Genomic DNA, 13055 nt, shown 5'->3' with positions numbered 1-13055 from the left:
TGTAAAACTAAAAATAACGATCTTTTATTGTAACGGAAAGTCGAGCCGCACACGGACTGGCAACCCTGACAAGTGTGCAGCCCTGAATTTGTGTGACTGACATTTAAGTCTATAGCAGAAGAAGAAGAAATCAACATTCTTTTTTCTTCGAAATTTACTCGTTTAAAAAGAATAAAAAAAATATGTTTCTGAATCAAATTCAAATATAAATCACGTAATTTTGTAAATACCGTTACCAAAGCCAAATCACCAGCACATGATGAACGCTCGCAGCATCGGCATGCTGAAAATGCTCAGACACTCTTGGCGCACGTAAGAATCTCGAGGGGTGGTGAAAGGTGGGATGTTACGGAGCCGGCGAAAATTAATGATTGCCCTTGTTCCCAAACGTTACCTAGGTTTCCACGCGGCCTGGCCACTAAGGTGACCACAATTGGCGGAGATGAGGTGGGCAGTGGCACTGGAATCGGTCAGATTACAGGCGGTGTGCGGACTAGTAATGGACCCCAAAAGGTGAACACGCCGTCCAAAGAAATCGTCACCCACCTGCCTCCCCTTACCGAGCCACTGCCCAACCTGCCGGAGGCCGTTTACGCAGCTCCGCTAGCAGAGAGCGCTATCACGAAGGTAACAACGTTGCCTAATGGTCTACGAATTGCTTCGGAACCACGTTATGGCCAGTTTTGTACCGTGGGCTTGGTCATCGACTCCGGACCGCGATACGAAGTGGCCTACCCCAGCGGCGTTTCGCACTTCCTCGAAAAGCTGGCATTTAATGTGAGTGGGATTATGTAAATTGAGATCTCACCTAACTGGAGTACCTATTCTAAAGTCCACAGTCAACTTTCCCAACAAGGATGCCATACTTAAGGAGCTGGAGAAGAACGGTGGTATCTGTGACTGTCAGAGCTCGCGGGACACGCTCATCTATGCCGCCAGCATTGACAGCCGGGCTATTGATTCCGTGACACGTCTGCTGGCGGACGTTACCCTACGGCCCACGTTAAGCGATCAGGAGGTAAGCCTGGCCAGGCGGGCCGTCAACTTTGAGCTAGAGACCCTAGGCATGCGGCCGGAACAGGAGCCTATACTGATGGACATGATCCACTCGGCGGCCTTCAGGGATAACACGTTAGGTCTGCCCAAGCTGTGTCCGCTTGAGAATCTGGATCACATTGATCGGAAGGTGCTGATGAACTATCTCAAGTATCACCACTCTCCTACGCGCATGGTCATCGCCGGTGTAGGCGTAAGTCTACTAAAACATTAATGTACTGGCATTTGATTTAAGAGAAACTCGTGCTAGGTGGATCATGATGAGCTGGTGAATTACGTTAAAAGGTACTTTGTGGAAGACAAAGCCATTTGGGAAACGGAAGCACTGGAAGATTTGGGACCCAAACAAGTTGATACATCAATTGCTCAATACACAGGAGGATTAGTGAAGGTCTGCAGCATCAATCTATTAGTAATATTGTTGAAAAAACATTGATTATCCATAGGAACAATGTGAAATCCCCATCTATGCTGCGGCGGGCTTACCAGAGCTGGCTCACGTGGTTCTTGGCTTCGAGGGCTGCTCTCACCAGGACAAGGACTTTGTGCCGCTGTGCGTCCTAAACATCATGATGGGTGGAGGTGGCTCCTTCTCTGCCGGCGGTCCTGGCAAGGGAATGTACTCGCGTCTGTATACCAAAGTGCTGAACCGCTACCACTGGATGTACAGTGCTACGGCGTACAATCATGCCTACGCCGACACTGGACTGTTCTGCATCCATGGAAGCGCACCGCCACAGCATATGAATGACATGGTCGAGGTGCTGACCCGTGAAATGATGGGCATGGCTGCAGAGCCGGGTCGGGAAGAGCTGATGCGCTCTAAGATCCAGCTGCAATCCATGTTGCTGATGAACTTGGAGTCCCGACCCGTTGTGTTCGAGGATGTGGGCCGTCAAGTGCTGGTGACAGGACATCGCAAAAGACCCAAGCATTTTATTAAGGAAATTGGTTAGACCATCGACTGTTTTCCCATTGTGATCTTTAACTTTAATGTGTCATTTATTGCAGAGAGTGTGACTGCCGCCGATATCCAGCGCGTTGCCCAGCGCCTCCTGAGTTCCCCACCCTCGGTGGCAGCACGCGGTGACATCCACAATCTGCCCGAGATGAGCCATATCACCAATGCCGTCAGCGGGTCTGCACGTTCTGGACTGGGCCGTAGACTTTCTCTGTTCAAATAGCGCTGGATATGAGGCCGCCACGATCTGAGAGATCATTTCGCTTTGTTGGACTCGTGTTTCACAATTTTGTACGAAGGGTACTCGTGTTAAGTTTTAATTGGCTAAAATATTTACCAAAATTCGATTCGGTTATTTTACTAAGCGTTTCTTTTTGGATGATTTAAGGTAAATATTTTTAGGGAAACAAATCACTGTGCATGTTTTCAATGAATTTCATTTTCTAATTCATTAAAATCTGAGGTATTTATATATTTTTACGAAATGAAACGAAGATTTCGTAGGGATAATATATTTTAATCAATAAGTTGAAATCCGATACGTTTATGTCTTATTTTCATACTAAGTGAGCGATTCGTTTTGAGCTTATCTAATAATAGGCATGAGAAGAGATTTACATTCTAGTCCCTATAATTATTTTTACTTAAATGTGGCGGCTATTTGAATTCTTTGGAAATGCAAAAATCGATTTTTATCCTCGTTAGGTTAGGGAAGATACCGAAGAACTCGTCTTCAATCGGCGTTTCCGATTGGGAGATGAGCTGGAGCCATCGCTATCACTGCTGCTGCTGCTGCTATTGAAATTTCTATTCAACTTTAAGGGCACTGGAAAAGAGAGAAAATTATGGAGATTCGCATAGGTCGCCTCTCAATCTGTTAACTTACTGGTTGGGCTCTTCGGAGCTGTGCTTTCAAACTCGTCATCTTCCGGCAACTCGTCGCTGGAGATATTCTCGTGCATGCGATACTGTTTAGGCAGATGACTCTCATCTTGCAGTGGAGCCGGGTACTTGGGTCTCTTGGCCTTCTCTTCCTGATACTGTCGATCGGATTCGTTTTCTAACTCGTTGCCCGTCTGCTTTTTGATGCTTTTGGCGATCACGCGCTTCTGGTGATCCAGCTGCGGAAAGAGGTCCCTGGAGTTTTCAAGCGCCTGTTTAGCTGCGTTCATCTCCGCCTGCTGAATGGAGGAGCCACTAGAGGTGGCCAGCCGCTTTGAGCGGAAGTACACTGCCACCTTGTACACACGCGTGTTGGTTGGACCACTAGCCTCTACCACCTTGTAATATGGAATGTCCGGTTCGCCACCATCCATAGTGCGCAGGGTAAGGCAGCATTGTTGCAGTTTGGACTTGGGGTCGTTCCAGTCCTGGTTCATGATAAACATTTGCAGACGCGGGAACAAACAAACGTGGCAGAACTGTTCACAATACAGCAGACCTTTGTCAACGTACAAGGCGCCCAGAAAGGCCTCCAACAGATCGGCGCGATCCTTGGTCTTTAAGTCGGCTTTGGGATTAGCATACACCGCATACTTTGGCATCCCCAAATCATCGCACACCACCGCTTGAGTCCGGTTATTAACCAATGAAGAACGCAGAAGAGACAAGTGGCCTTCATGGTGCTCGGGGAAGTGACGATAAAGATACTCCGAGCAAATCAACTGCAAAACTGTGTCGCCCAGAAACTCTAATCGTTGATTAGACCCCAGGGTCAAGTGAGTAAATCCAATGGAACGGTCGGTAAATGCGCGAGCCAATAGACGAATGTGCTTGAACTTGATTCCAATGGAGTCCTCGAACTTAGTCAGCTCCTTGAGCACTCGATAGGAATCAATGCAGCTTCGATCACCTAGTGGTTCTTGTTCCTGTAACGGGTGTTCCGGCAGATTCTTCCAGATATTCAATAGTTTCTCGTCCTGCCGGAACAGTGCATCCGTAAATACCTCATCTGCCACTTTGATTCCACCATCTAAAAGAAGGGCACCCATAAGGGCTTCAAAACAATTGGCCATTGCATGGCGCAGCTCCAGCTCGTGGCACAAATCGGATCCATGTGCATACAGCATGAACTCTTCCAGCTGCAGCTTCTTGGCCAACAAAGCCAAGTGCTGATTCTGCACAATAGCTGCTCGATAGGTAGCCAAACCTCCCTCCTCCAGTTCCGGGAACATGAAGAACAGATGGATTGAGCTGAGGAACTCCACCACAGCGTCACCGAGAAACTCCAGCCTCTCGTTGTGCGTAATGTTTGATACAGTTTCATGATCCTTGCCAAATCGGGACATAATGCTCACTAAGGTATTGATACCTCTCTTGCGAGTGTTCATGTAATGGATCTTGCGATCTCCGTATTCGGGTTGTCGAATTCCGCAATTGGTCAGCGAATTTCGCGCATGATCAGGATTGGTGCCATAGTTCTCTTTGTAAGAGGGATGCGTCAGTGCCAACTGGAGCAGGTAACGATTTTTAAAGTGATACCCGATACTTTCCTCCAGCAGGTCCAGAGACTTGTGAAAACGGAGATGTCCCGTCAGGACAGGCACTAGCATTGCATGCTGTACCACATCACACATAATGCCCGTGCGATAGAATCCCTCCGAGCTTATGACGACAGTGATATTTCGTTTCATGCGCCCCTGCGTTCGCATCTCCTGCAGGCGTTGCTCCTTTTCCTCCAGTTTTCGCTTGTCTTTAAAAGATGGCTTTGACATGTTGGCCATTAAATGACGGAACTTTACGTACTCTCGCCAGGCTTTCTGGTATTCTGGATTGCCCGCGTAGCTTAGCTGTGGCGGACGAATACCGAAGTGCACGATCGCCGGATGTGAGATTCCAGACTCGCGATCTATGCACTCAGGTAAATCCGAGTTGTTCCTGTCCAGTTGGTCTACGCGCAGTGAGCAAGGCTTATGACCCGGCTTAGTAACCAGCATTCCCTTGATGTAGTCAACGTAGTTCTGCCATTCGTTCTGGCTGATCTGGTTAAGGTGGAGCAGCTGTTGCCTTTCGACCAGCTGGGCGGAGTTATCTAACAAGTAACGGAGTACCTCAACCATGGCGAGAACCTCCTTTCCATTATCCGGAAGATCACGTACGAAACGCGGTAGGAAGTGAAATGCCGGGCACGATTCCTCGGCGCTTCCAGATGCTACATTAGGCATCAAATCAAAGTCCACAAGCTCTAGCAACTCGTGGAACAGGTATTTAGCTAAAATGGAGAATAGATATTGATAATATAGTGTCTTATCTGATTTTACTTACAAAAAAGATCCAGCTCATGGATGGTGAAGTTCTCTGGCATCTTCTCCTCCTCGTACTCAATTGTATACTCAATGTTAAAACGGATCACTTTGCAAACGGGCAGATCGGTGAGGCGCACGTGTGAAAGTAGCGAGAAGCCCTCGAATAGGAACTCGTGCTCATCATGCTTGATGATTGTGGGTGTCTTGGTCAAGAAGTTTGTAGGCGGCGAGATGCTGATCCTATAGTGAAAGAGCTTGCCCGCATTGTTGCTGTTAGGGTCGCAAACCTTGTAGCCAGTCTCGCCTGGATAGATACCATGACGGATGCCAATGCGTCGAGACTTCGCAGAGCAGCGGCATAGGGGCCCGTCGTTCATCTCGCCTGCGTCATTGTGCCAGAGATCGGCGTGCACCCGCTGTGGATGCTGCACTTTACGCGACAGCTCCTCCATGCAGCAGTCCTGCTCAATTTTAAAGGCGTCCTCGTCAGAGTCCTCATCGGAGGAGGAGGAGGATGAGCAGGCTTCCGACTTGTGCTTGTGCTTACAAACACGACGGCGGGCCTTCCTCGGAGGGGGCACATAAACGGGCAAGTTCTGGCGCACCCTCTCTGCTCTTTGCAGCAGCTCCTCGGCAAACAGCTTGCACAACTTTTGCAGCCGCGCCCGACCTTTTACCTCGTTCTCGTTCTTAGTGCGTTCGTAGTATGGGTCAGCTGGAGAAGATCGTACCCAGGACTCAGCAGGAGCTTCCGCTTCGCCAAGAGCATTCATTTTCTTTACATAATCCTCTGGTTTCTCGCAGTAGTTTGAACGCCACTGACGGAGAATACGGGCTCTTTCAGTTTCCAATTTGGGTTTGTGTCTGAGCGTCTCTACCGACTCGCTTCTTTCCTTCTCGCGATAGCTTCGTGGCGGGTACTCTTCGGTATTTCCACTTCTGGCTGAAGATCCATAGAAGCCGTGATGAGATCCCTTTGGTGATCTGTGTGCATAGTGACCATGTCCATGTCGTGATTCTTGGACATATCGGGGCTCCTGAGGATGCCGGTACTCCTGACCATGTCGCTGGTCATAACGCCTTCCCGAGCTATAGCCAGGGTAATGATGGTAACCCTGACTAGATCCATAGGAATTGTATCGCTCTCTTTCAGAGGGTGACCGGTAGTTGGATGAATATGGGTTATACCGATCCGAGTATTTGTAGGTTTCGTATGGGTAGGATGTCCCTGATGCTTGGTACTGGTAATCGGACTCCTGGCTATAATACTTTTGTGCTGGATCTTCGTAAGCGTACCCATAAGCTGCCTGCTGCTGGTAGGGATCATAGCTAGGGATTGAGCTTGCATTGGTGTCTGGATACACGTAGCTCAAGGTGCTGTGAGCCTGGGTTTCATGTGAGGAGTATGTGTGGGAGGTAACGCCAGACATAGATGGGGCATCCTCCGACTGCGGTGGAGGTGGAGGAGGCGGAGGAGGAGGTTGAGCAGGTGGCGGTGGCAAAGGCGGCTGATACATGACGATGAATTAAGCAAACCTCCCGTATAACAAGCAGTTGTATAGTTTTCCACCCACACGTTTTCACTGCGATTACACTGATCTGGCAACTCTATGAGTTTGTTTACATTCAGCCATCAGGCACGGCATTGCCATACATATATATTTTTACATATGTTTCGATAGACGTCGCCATTAAAATATGCTAGTTTCTCGTTTTTTTGCCTTGAGCCATCAACGCTGCTCGATGGCTTTTTACGCCGTTTCCAGTGGGCGGAGGGCAGGAGTCTACAACTCGTGGTCAGAGTGCGAGGAACAGACCAAGGGCTTCAAGAATGCCAAGTTCAAGAAGTTTAAAACGCGCCAGGAGGCGGAGCTATTCGTTAATGACTGCAAATCATACGCTCCACAGGATGTGGCGGTGCCTCTGGGACAGAAAGAGGCAGCTCCGGCTAGTTGGAAGGACAGGACCGAGAGAATCAAGAAACCCAAATACACCGAGGCCTGGCCTGAAGACGATAACGGCCTTACGGAGGATGACCTGGTATGCAGGAAGAACTATTTAAAAATTGATATTCTTACTTACAATCTTTTTTAGAATGCTGCTATGAACGAAGTGGAAGGTGTTCCCAAGCCATCTAGTAGTAACAATTTGGTGGGAAATCAAACAAGTTCTCGTAAAGATTATTAAATATACCTCTTTTCAGGCAGACATACTTAATCGCAAAAGGAAGGCCAATGAAACTGGTGATATTAGGAATAAGATCCCTCGACATCAGTCTCAGGTCTCAGAAGCAACTGGACTTAAAAAAGTTGGTGCCTTTCAATTCGAAATCGATTCGGAGGGTTATGTGATTGTATACACAGATGGATCCTGCATAGGAAATGGAAAACCAGGAGCCTGTGCCGGCTATGGAGTCTATTTTGGCAAGGATCACCAGCTGTAAGTGATTAAAATAATCCACAGTGAGTACTAATTAACTGACAATCTTTTGAAGAAATGCAGGCAAGCCCGTTGAAGGACGCGCTACTAATAATGTAGGTGAAATTCAGGCGGCAATTCATGCCATCAAAACAGCTCTAGACTTGGGAATCAAAAAACTATGCATCAGCACAGACTCACAGTTCCTGTTAAATTCCATCACCCTTTGGGTTCCGGGATGGAAAAGAAGAGGTTGGAAGTTAAAGAACAACCAGCCTGTAAAAAACGTTGTTGACTTCAAGGAACTGGATGAACTGCTGCACAACAACAGTATCACTGTAAAGTGGGTAGGTTTCCGATTCCTTTAAATAGCTTGACATGTTTTTCTTAATTTTATTTTTTATCCCCAGAACTATGTGGAGGCCCACAAGGGAATAGAAGGCAACGAAATGGCCGACAAATTGGCGAGACAAGGATCCGCCTTGTACAAGGAGAGAAATTCCCGATAAGCTTTTTTAAATGTAAGCGCATTTGTGGAATGTTATCGATGTGGCAACGTAAGAAATTAAAGTGTACTGACAACCCTAAAAGAAATGTTTTTATTTACCATTTCGATTTTGCAGTTTTAAAGTTAAGCAAACTTTAAAATAATGGTTTACACTGGATATACAAAGTTTTCTGGGTTTATCTTACTTTTGGGATTAATGGGAGGTGTGGGCAACTGCTATGTTGTGGAACCTCCCATTATTCAAGTGGAAATGGACAAAGCCGGCATGCATAGGTTTTTCCCCAGGAGATATTCCTTGGAATTGTTTAAATTGAATAAAATATATGTTTTTACAGGACGCTCACTTACCGCCTTCGTTTTGACTATCCCCTAGTGAGCAAGGACTGTGAATACGCGCTGCAGCAGTCATTGCCCGCATCGGTTTACATAAGCACGGACGAACTGGATGACCTGCAGCGGCTGAAGAGGGTGCGTTATCGGAAGAATTTAGTTTCATGGACTTACCATTACATTTTGCCTTCTTAGTTGAGTGCCGTCTACCCGAAGTTCATCAACATTGAAGTGGCTACGGAACGGGCACAGCCCTTCTCCGTCTTACTGCGCGGTACTCCCAAGATTACGGAGACGTTAGCTCTACCCATGCATTTTCGCTACCATGCCCCCAGCGATAAGCGGTACGGTGATCTTGAATGTTGAATTGCAGTGGTAGACAATGATTTCCCTGTAATCCCCTTAGATCGGCGGCGACTGTGGCTATACCCCTGCCGGAGCTCTATCTCAACTGCCCATTGGCTGATAGTGAGCTCATCGAGAACGAGTTAGTTGTCCGCCCCGATAAGCTATACTGCCTGAATGCGCCGGAAAGCCGTTTCGATGAGAACGTCGTCAAGGATGGCCAGCCGACGACCATGGCGAATCTGGAACGCTGCAACTGGAGGCGAGTGCACGTGGACTGCCAGCTTAAAACGCCGCTTCGCGCAGAGATGCCGGTAGGTCAGGCCAACGCTTACGGTCCAGTGCTATGCGCCACCATTCTACTTGGTTGGTCCCTAGCCTTGTGGACCATCATTCGTTCGATGGCCAACACACGACGCATCAATCAACGTCTCAATGAGCAGCGACTGTTGCAACAGAAGGTCAAGTAACAGGCGTCGAAGTCGGTGCGATTCCAAGTCAACAATGGTTAATCAAACGACACATTCCGGCAATTACAAGGGCTGTAAATATTTATTAGTATGCTGTGTGCATAGACTATTCGCATATTGACAGACTCTTATCGACTTAATCACCCTAGAAACGTGCCACTCATCATAAAGTCCAATTTGGACTAATCACACAACTAAGTCATATTAAGCTTCCCTTAGCATAAGCGTAAACATAAACCAATACTTTAAGTTAGAGCTAGGCATATCCAAATATCGCTGGCACAGACGGCAAGCTACATATAATAACAATAACTTATAATTACTACAATTAACGAGATTGTCAATGGGATCCAGGTGTTGCTCGACTCCTTTAGAACCTGTTGTCTTTGTCTGACGTGGGAGCAATGGACTTTGAGTCGTTTTCCAGATTATTGCGAAGAGTCATTGTGCTGGACATAGAGGCCGGCTCGTTCCACGGCTGGATAGTGGCCTTACCAAATATCACGAAAAGGGTGTTGCACACCAGATAAATTCCTCCCGTGATAAAGAACACTAATCGCCACTGGCTGGGATCCTCTTCATCTGATATAACCGCCCCCACTACTAAGGGAGCCACTATGGAGGTCACGCCTGCAATACCATTGGTCACTCCCATCATGGGACCCGCAAAGTTGGGGGACAAATCAATATGATTAATAAGGTAACCACAGGAGCAACCGGCGTTAATGCCAACTGCCAGCGTCAGTAAAATGATGGCCCACGTCTTCTCGTCGGCGGTCATGTATCCTAATCCGATTAAACAGGCCATTGGACCCCACTGTCCTATTGAATTGAAGAGCTTTCGCGCCGTGGTGATCGATATGGTGCCCCTGTTGATGAGCAAATCCGATATGGGACTAACCACAAAGCAGAGCAAGCCCATAGCAAAGTATGGCAGCGAGGAGAGGAAGGCATTGGACTTGACGTTCAGCTGCAGGACTTTGCTCATGTAAGTGGGCATTTCGGTGAGCAGTGTATAGAAGCCCCAAGTGAATCCACAATGAGCTGCCAGCAGACCGTAGAAGGCAGGAGACCTGAAGATCGACACCCACGGTACGGACATGGACTTGAAGGAGAGATTGAAGACATAAGATTATTCATAATTCAATGGTACTTTCAAAGAGGGCCTTACCTGACTTGCACTATTGCTGCCCGTAAGACTCTCGATGTACTCCACTTCGCATTTGTTGATGTTACGGGCTGTGGCTGGTTCATTAGCCGCCTGCCAAAAGAATAGCAGTGCCCAAGCTAGGCTTAGACCACCGGATAGATAGAATAATCCTGGCCAGCCCATGCTAGAGTCGAAAATAAACCCACTGGTAACCAGGATAACAGCCGTTCCGAACTGTGCTCCCGAATATACGCCCGTGGTGAGAAGACCTCGTTCCGTTCGCGGCACCCACTTGGCCAGTAGGGTGTGAACACATGGATACACAGTCCCTTGAACAACACCAGTAAGGACACGCAGGACGCAGATACTCTGCCAACCATTTTTGGCTGCCATGGGGTGGAAAAAGCACAAGATGCCACCAATTGCCGTCGCCAAGCCTAAGACTAACTTGGCGCCAAATCGCTTGGCCAAGAGTCCTACGAAAATAATTTGTTAAAAATATTGAATATTCAGTCTTTAATGCTCACCTGCCGGCACCTGGGAGACAACATAGCCCCAGAAAAAGCTGCTAAGGATCATCGACTTATCCGACGTATCCCAATTGTAGAAAGGAGCTCCTGCAGTGGATTGGGTCATAGGAACAATCCCAGCCGATATGTTGACCCTCTGGAAGTAGTTGATCATCATTCCCACAAACAGGATGATCGCCTGCCAGTGGCGTGCTCCGAAACCTCTCGCTGAAAAGTAACGTTCACATATGTATGTATATGTATGTATATGTATATTAAGTATTAAATGAAAATAGCTTATTAGCGTATTTTTACAGGCTAATTTCCTGAGCTGATTTGGAACTACGTGGACTAGCAGGGGCCGTCTCTCTCCAGTGGAAGAATAAACCATGTTTGATCAGTTACGGATGTAACGGGCGTCTGGCAATCCGATTTATTGATTGCCTCATTATAAATAAACGGTGCGAATTGTTTGTCAGTCGGACGATTATTTCTAGGACCTTTTTTTTTACTCAATATACATTTTATTGCAGTTTAACAATGTTCTGATAGTAACGATTCCATTAATTACGGCTCCGTCAGAGCTCTTTAGATTTTATTATAATAATATTGTCATTATCATTAACGCCTGTCAATGAGGAAAACAAAAGCCGCTTCACTCTCAATGGAAAAGTTCTCGGTGGAGTCAGTGGAGTAGATTTGGGCGGGGGACAGAATGTGTGAACGGAGTCGTATACTTTAATTGGCTCGTAAGAGCTCGATGGATCCCGAGATTAGGTCCCCCAAAATTCGCTGCATAGATTAGGCAACCTTCACTAGAGATAATAAATATTTTCTTTGTGTCAACCGCATTTAGCTTTTGTTGATCTTCATAAAGTCTTAAGTCTCGTCAGATTTCTGATATACAATCAAGATATGGTTTGCAAATATAGCCAGACGTCTGGATTGCAATAGAACCGTCTCTTAGGGTAGGTCTGGTGAGCCATAAAGTGCAGTTATAGTACAAAAAGAGAACGTGCATTTAAGAGTAAAAGCTCTTAAAGCAAAGTCGGTTATGTCATAAAGATTATTCACGACGTACATATATATGTATATACAATATGTTCTTATATTGCTATGGTGCCATACATTGGCGATTTCCTATCAATAACCCATAATTAGCTTTTGGTTTTGTAGAAGACTCGGTTAAAGATCTGTGACAGTGATGGACGGCACACGGAAGCACATTCAATCTTTACGGTCTTTGAATAGTGCAGCTTTATTAACTGAAATTTGTCTGATTCCATTTCCCTTTTAAAGTTTATTAAGTAAGTAGCAGTTATTATATGTTGATAAAAGTGTAATTAGAGTTAGGTGACCAGTCTTCATACTTAGAACTTGATCAATTGGATGTAAATGGAGTACAACTTGCGAATCATTGTATATATGGGTTCAAAATTACGCTGAATCGATGAAAATATAGATCCTCAATTTTTTCTTAACAGTGAGTACACAACTAAGCGGAGATTATCCGTCATTATTGCTATCAATTATAACTATATTCTAGTTTAATCACCAATAACAAGAAGTACAGGTAACGGGTTTACTGTACTTAATTGATAAGCTACATATGTACATATGTTAGTATTTAAACTTTCGCCAAAAAGTTCTTTAAGAAAATGTCAAATTTTAAATAATTTTCTCGATATTAAGGAACTTTTACTGTTTTTCACACGCTTTTACTAAATCCATGATTTCTGAGTTTCTCCCAGGTCGTTAACTTACGTCTTGCCTTATCCTCTGAGGTGTCAAAACCCATGTCTGGTCTCTAACTGATATATTTATTATTACACGTCGGTTTAGAAATAGGACGGAGTGCTTGGGCGCGAAAACGTTGGATGACTGCGGAGCGATTGGTGTACCTTTCGCTTTTATACTGATACCACAAGAACCCATTTCCCAGATTACAGGGGCCTCCGCCTCCAGAACTCAAGTGCCCGCGAGGCTACGCTGATCGTCCGCCATTATCGCGGCAATAATCATAAAACCATAAACCTCTACCAGGGATCTCGGCACTTGTCGCG

At 46.3% G+C, this 13055-nt stretch overlaps 5 protein-coding genes across 8 annotated transcripts; 3 read left to right on the top strand and 2 right to left on the bottom strand.

Moving 5' to 3' along the window:
• The first annotated feature begins 102 nt into the window (after nucleotides 1-102).
• LOC108112623 (mitochondrial-processing peptidase subunit alpha) lies at nucleotides 103-2372 on the top strand. Its single transcript, XM_017222725.2, has 6 exons — nucleotides 103-312; nucleotides 399-777; nucleotides 833-1249; nucleotides 1307-1447; nucleotides 1503-2007; nucleotides 2068-2372. Exons 1-6 carry the CDS (start codon nucleotides 257-259, stop codon nucleotides 2238-2240), a joined length of 1671 nt encoding a protein of 556 aa, XP_017078214.1. The 5' UTR covers nucleotides 103-256; the 3' UTR covers nucleotides 2241-2372.
• A 146-nt stretch (nucleotides 2373-2518) lies between these two features.
• On the bottom strand, nucleotides 2519-6869 carry LOC108112621 (ribonuclease 3). The gene is made up of 3 exons (XM_017222723.1): nucleotides 5282-6869; nucleotides 2904-5228; nucleotides 2519-2843 (listed from the first exon to the last, which is right to left on the bottom strand). Exons 1-3 carry the CDS (start codon nucleotides 6777-6779, stop codon nucleotides 2719-2721), a joined length of 3948 nt encoding a protein of 1315 aa, XP_017078212.1. The 5' UTR covers nucleotides 6780-6869; the 3' UTR covers nucleotides 2519-2718.
• Nucleotides 6870-6917: 48 nt separating this feature from the next.
• Nucleotides 6918-8207, top strand: LOC108112628 (ribonuclease H1). Its single transcript, XM_017222734.2, has 5 exons — nucleotides 6918-7302; nucleotides 7357-7413; nucleotides 7466-7701; nucleotides 7757-8027; nucleotides 8091-8207. The coding sequence occupies exons 1-5, from the start codon at nucleotides 6961-6963 to the stop codon at nucleotides 8187-8189; spliced, it is 1005 nt and encodes a 334-aa protein (XP_017078223.1). The 5' UTR covers nucleotides 6918-6960; the 3' UTR covers nucleotides 8190-8207.
• A 123-nt stretch (nucleotides 8208-8330) lies between these two features.
• LOC108112629 lies at nucleotides 8331-9661 on the top strand. Its single transcript, XM_017222735.2, has 4 exons — nucleotides 8331-8461; nucleotides 8524-8656; nucleotides 8714-8862; nucleotides 8925-9661. The coding sequence occupies exons 1-4, from the start codon at nucleotides 8331-8333 to the stop codon at nucleotides 9331-9333; spliced, it is 822 nt and encodes a 273-aa protein (XP_017078224.1). The 3' UTR covers nucleotides 9334-9661.
• Nucleotides 9397-13020, bottom strand: LOC108112626 (putative inorganic phosphate cotransporter). 4 transcript variants are annotated; one of them, XM_017222728.1, is made up of 4 exons: nucleotides 12757-13020; nucleotides 11011-11220; nucleotides 10505-10959; nucleotides 9397-10438 (listed from the first exon to the last, which is right to left on the bottom strand). In XM_017222728.1, the coding sequence occupies exons 1-4, from the start codon at nucleotides 12788-12790 to the stop codon at nucleotides 9704-9706; spliced, it is 1434 nt and encodes a 477-aa protein (XP_017078217.1). In that variant the 5' UTR covers nucleotides 12791-13020; the 3' UTR covers nucleotides 9397-9703. The 4 variants fall into 4 exon arrangements, with proteins under 4 accessions (XP_017078217.1, XP_017078216.1, XP_017078218.1 ...); XM_017222727.2 differs by lacking the exon at nucleotides 12757-13020 and adding an exon at nucleotides 11308-11892; XM_017222729.1 differs by lacking the exon at nucleotides 12757-13020 and adding an exon at nucleotides 11730-11892.
• Nucleotides 13021-13055: the final 35 nt, after the last annotated feature.

The sequence above is a fragment of the Drosophila eugracilis genome, unplaced genomic scaffold (assembly GCF_018153835.1).
Source record: "Drosophila eugracilis isolate 14026-0451.02 unplaced genomic scaffold, ASM1815383v1 contig_90, whole genome shotgun sequence".
Classification (NCBI taxonomy): domain Eukaryota; kingdom Metazoa; phylum Arthropoda; class Insecta; order Diptera; family Drosophilidae; genus Drosophila; species Drosophila eugracilis.
The sequence above is the reverse complement of the archived record's forward strand: the minus strand, read 5'-3'. Positions and strand labels throughout refer to the sequence as shown.

What these genes read in the sequence shown, in the direction of transcription:
- LOC108112626 (XM_017222727.2), bottom strand. Translation starts at nt 11,383, where the DNA reads ATGGTTTATTCTTCCACTGGAGAGAGACGGCCCCTGCTAGTCCACGTA. An exon ending in TGTCTCCCAGGTGCCGGCAG is followed by an intron (nt 10,960 to 11,010) that starts GTGAGCATTAAA and finishes TTATTTTCGTAG; the next exon opens with GACTCTTGGCCAAGCGATTT. An exon ending in GCAGCAATAGTGCAAGTCAG is followed by an intron (nt 10,439 to 10,504) that starts GTAAGGCCCTCT and finishes CTCTCCTTCAAG; the next exon opens with TCCATGTCCGTACCGTGGGT.
- LOC108112621 (XM_017222723.1), bottom strand. Translation starts at nt 6,779, where the DNA reads ATGTATCAGCCGCCTTTGCCACCGCCACCTGCTCAACCTCCTCCTCCG. An exon ending in CCATGAGCTGGATCTTTTTT is followed by an intron (nt 5,229 to 5,281) that starts GTAAGTAAAATC and finishes TCTCCATTTTAG; the next exon opens with CTAAATACCTGTTCCACGAG. An exon ending in AGCTCCGAAGAGCCCAACCA is followed by an intron (nt 2,844 to 2,903) that starts GTAAGTTAACAG and finishes TCTCTTTTCCAG; the next exon opens with TGCCCTTAAAGTTGAATAGA.
- LOC108112628 (XM_017222734.2), top strand. Translation starts at nt 6,961, where the DNA reads ATGCTAGTTTCTCGTTTTTTTGCCTTGAGCCATCAACGCTGCTCGATG. An exon ending in GCCTTACGGAGGATGACCTG is followed by an intron (nt 7,303 to 7,356) that starts GTATGCAGGAAG and finishes AATCTTTTTTAG; the next exon opens with AATGCTGCTATGAACGAAGT. An exon ending in ACAGTATCACTGTAAAGTGG is followed by an intron (nt 8,028 to 8,090) that starts GTAGGTTTCCGA and finishes TTTTATCCCCAG; the next exon opens with AACTATGTGGAGGCCCACAA.
- LOC108112623 (XM_017222725.2), top strand. Translation starts at nt 257, where the DNA reads ATGATGAACGCTCGCAGCATCGGCATGCTGAAAATGCTCAGACACTCT. An exon ending in TCGAAAAGCTGGCATTTAAT is followed by an intron (nt 778 to 832) that starts GTGAGTGGGATT and finishes CCTATTCTAAAG; the next exon opens with TCCACAGTCAACTTTCCCAA. An exon ending in GCATTTTATTAAGGAAATTG is followed by an intron (nt 2,008 to 2,067) that starts GTTAGACCATCG and finishes CATTTATTGCAG; the next exon opens with AGAGTGTGACTGCCGCCGAT.
- LOC108112629 (XM_017222735.2), top strand. Translation starts at nt 8,331, where the DNA reads ATGGTTTACACTGGATATACAAAGTTTTCTGGGTTTATCTTACTTTTG. An exon ending in GACAAAGCCGGCATGCATAG is followed by an intron (nt 8,462 to 8,523) that starts GTTTTTCCCCAG and finishes ATGTTTTTACAG; the next exon opens with GACGCTCACTTACCGCCTTC. An exon ending in CATGCCCCCAGCGATAAGCG is followed by an intron (nt 8,863 to 8,924) that starts GTACGGTGATCT and finishes TAATCCCCTTAG; the next exon opens with ATCGGCGGCGACTGTGGCTA.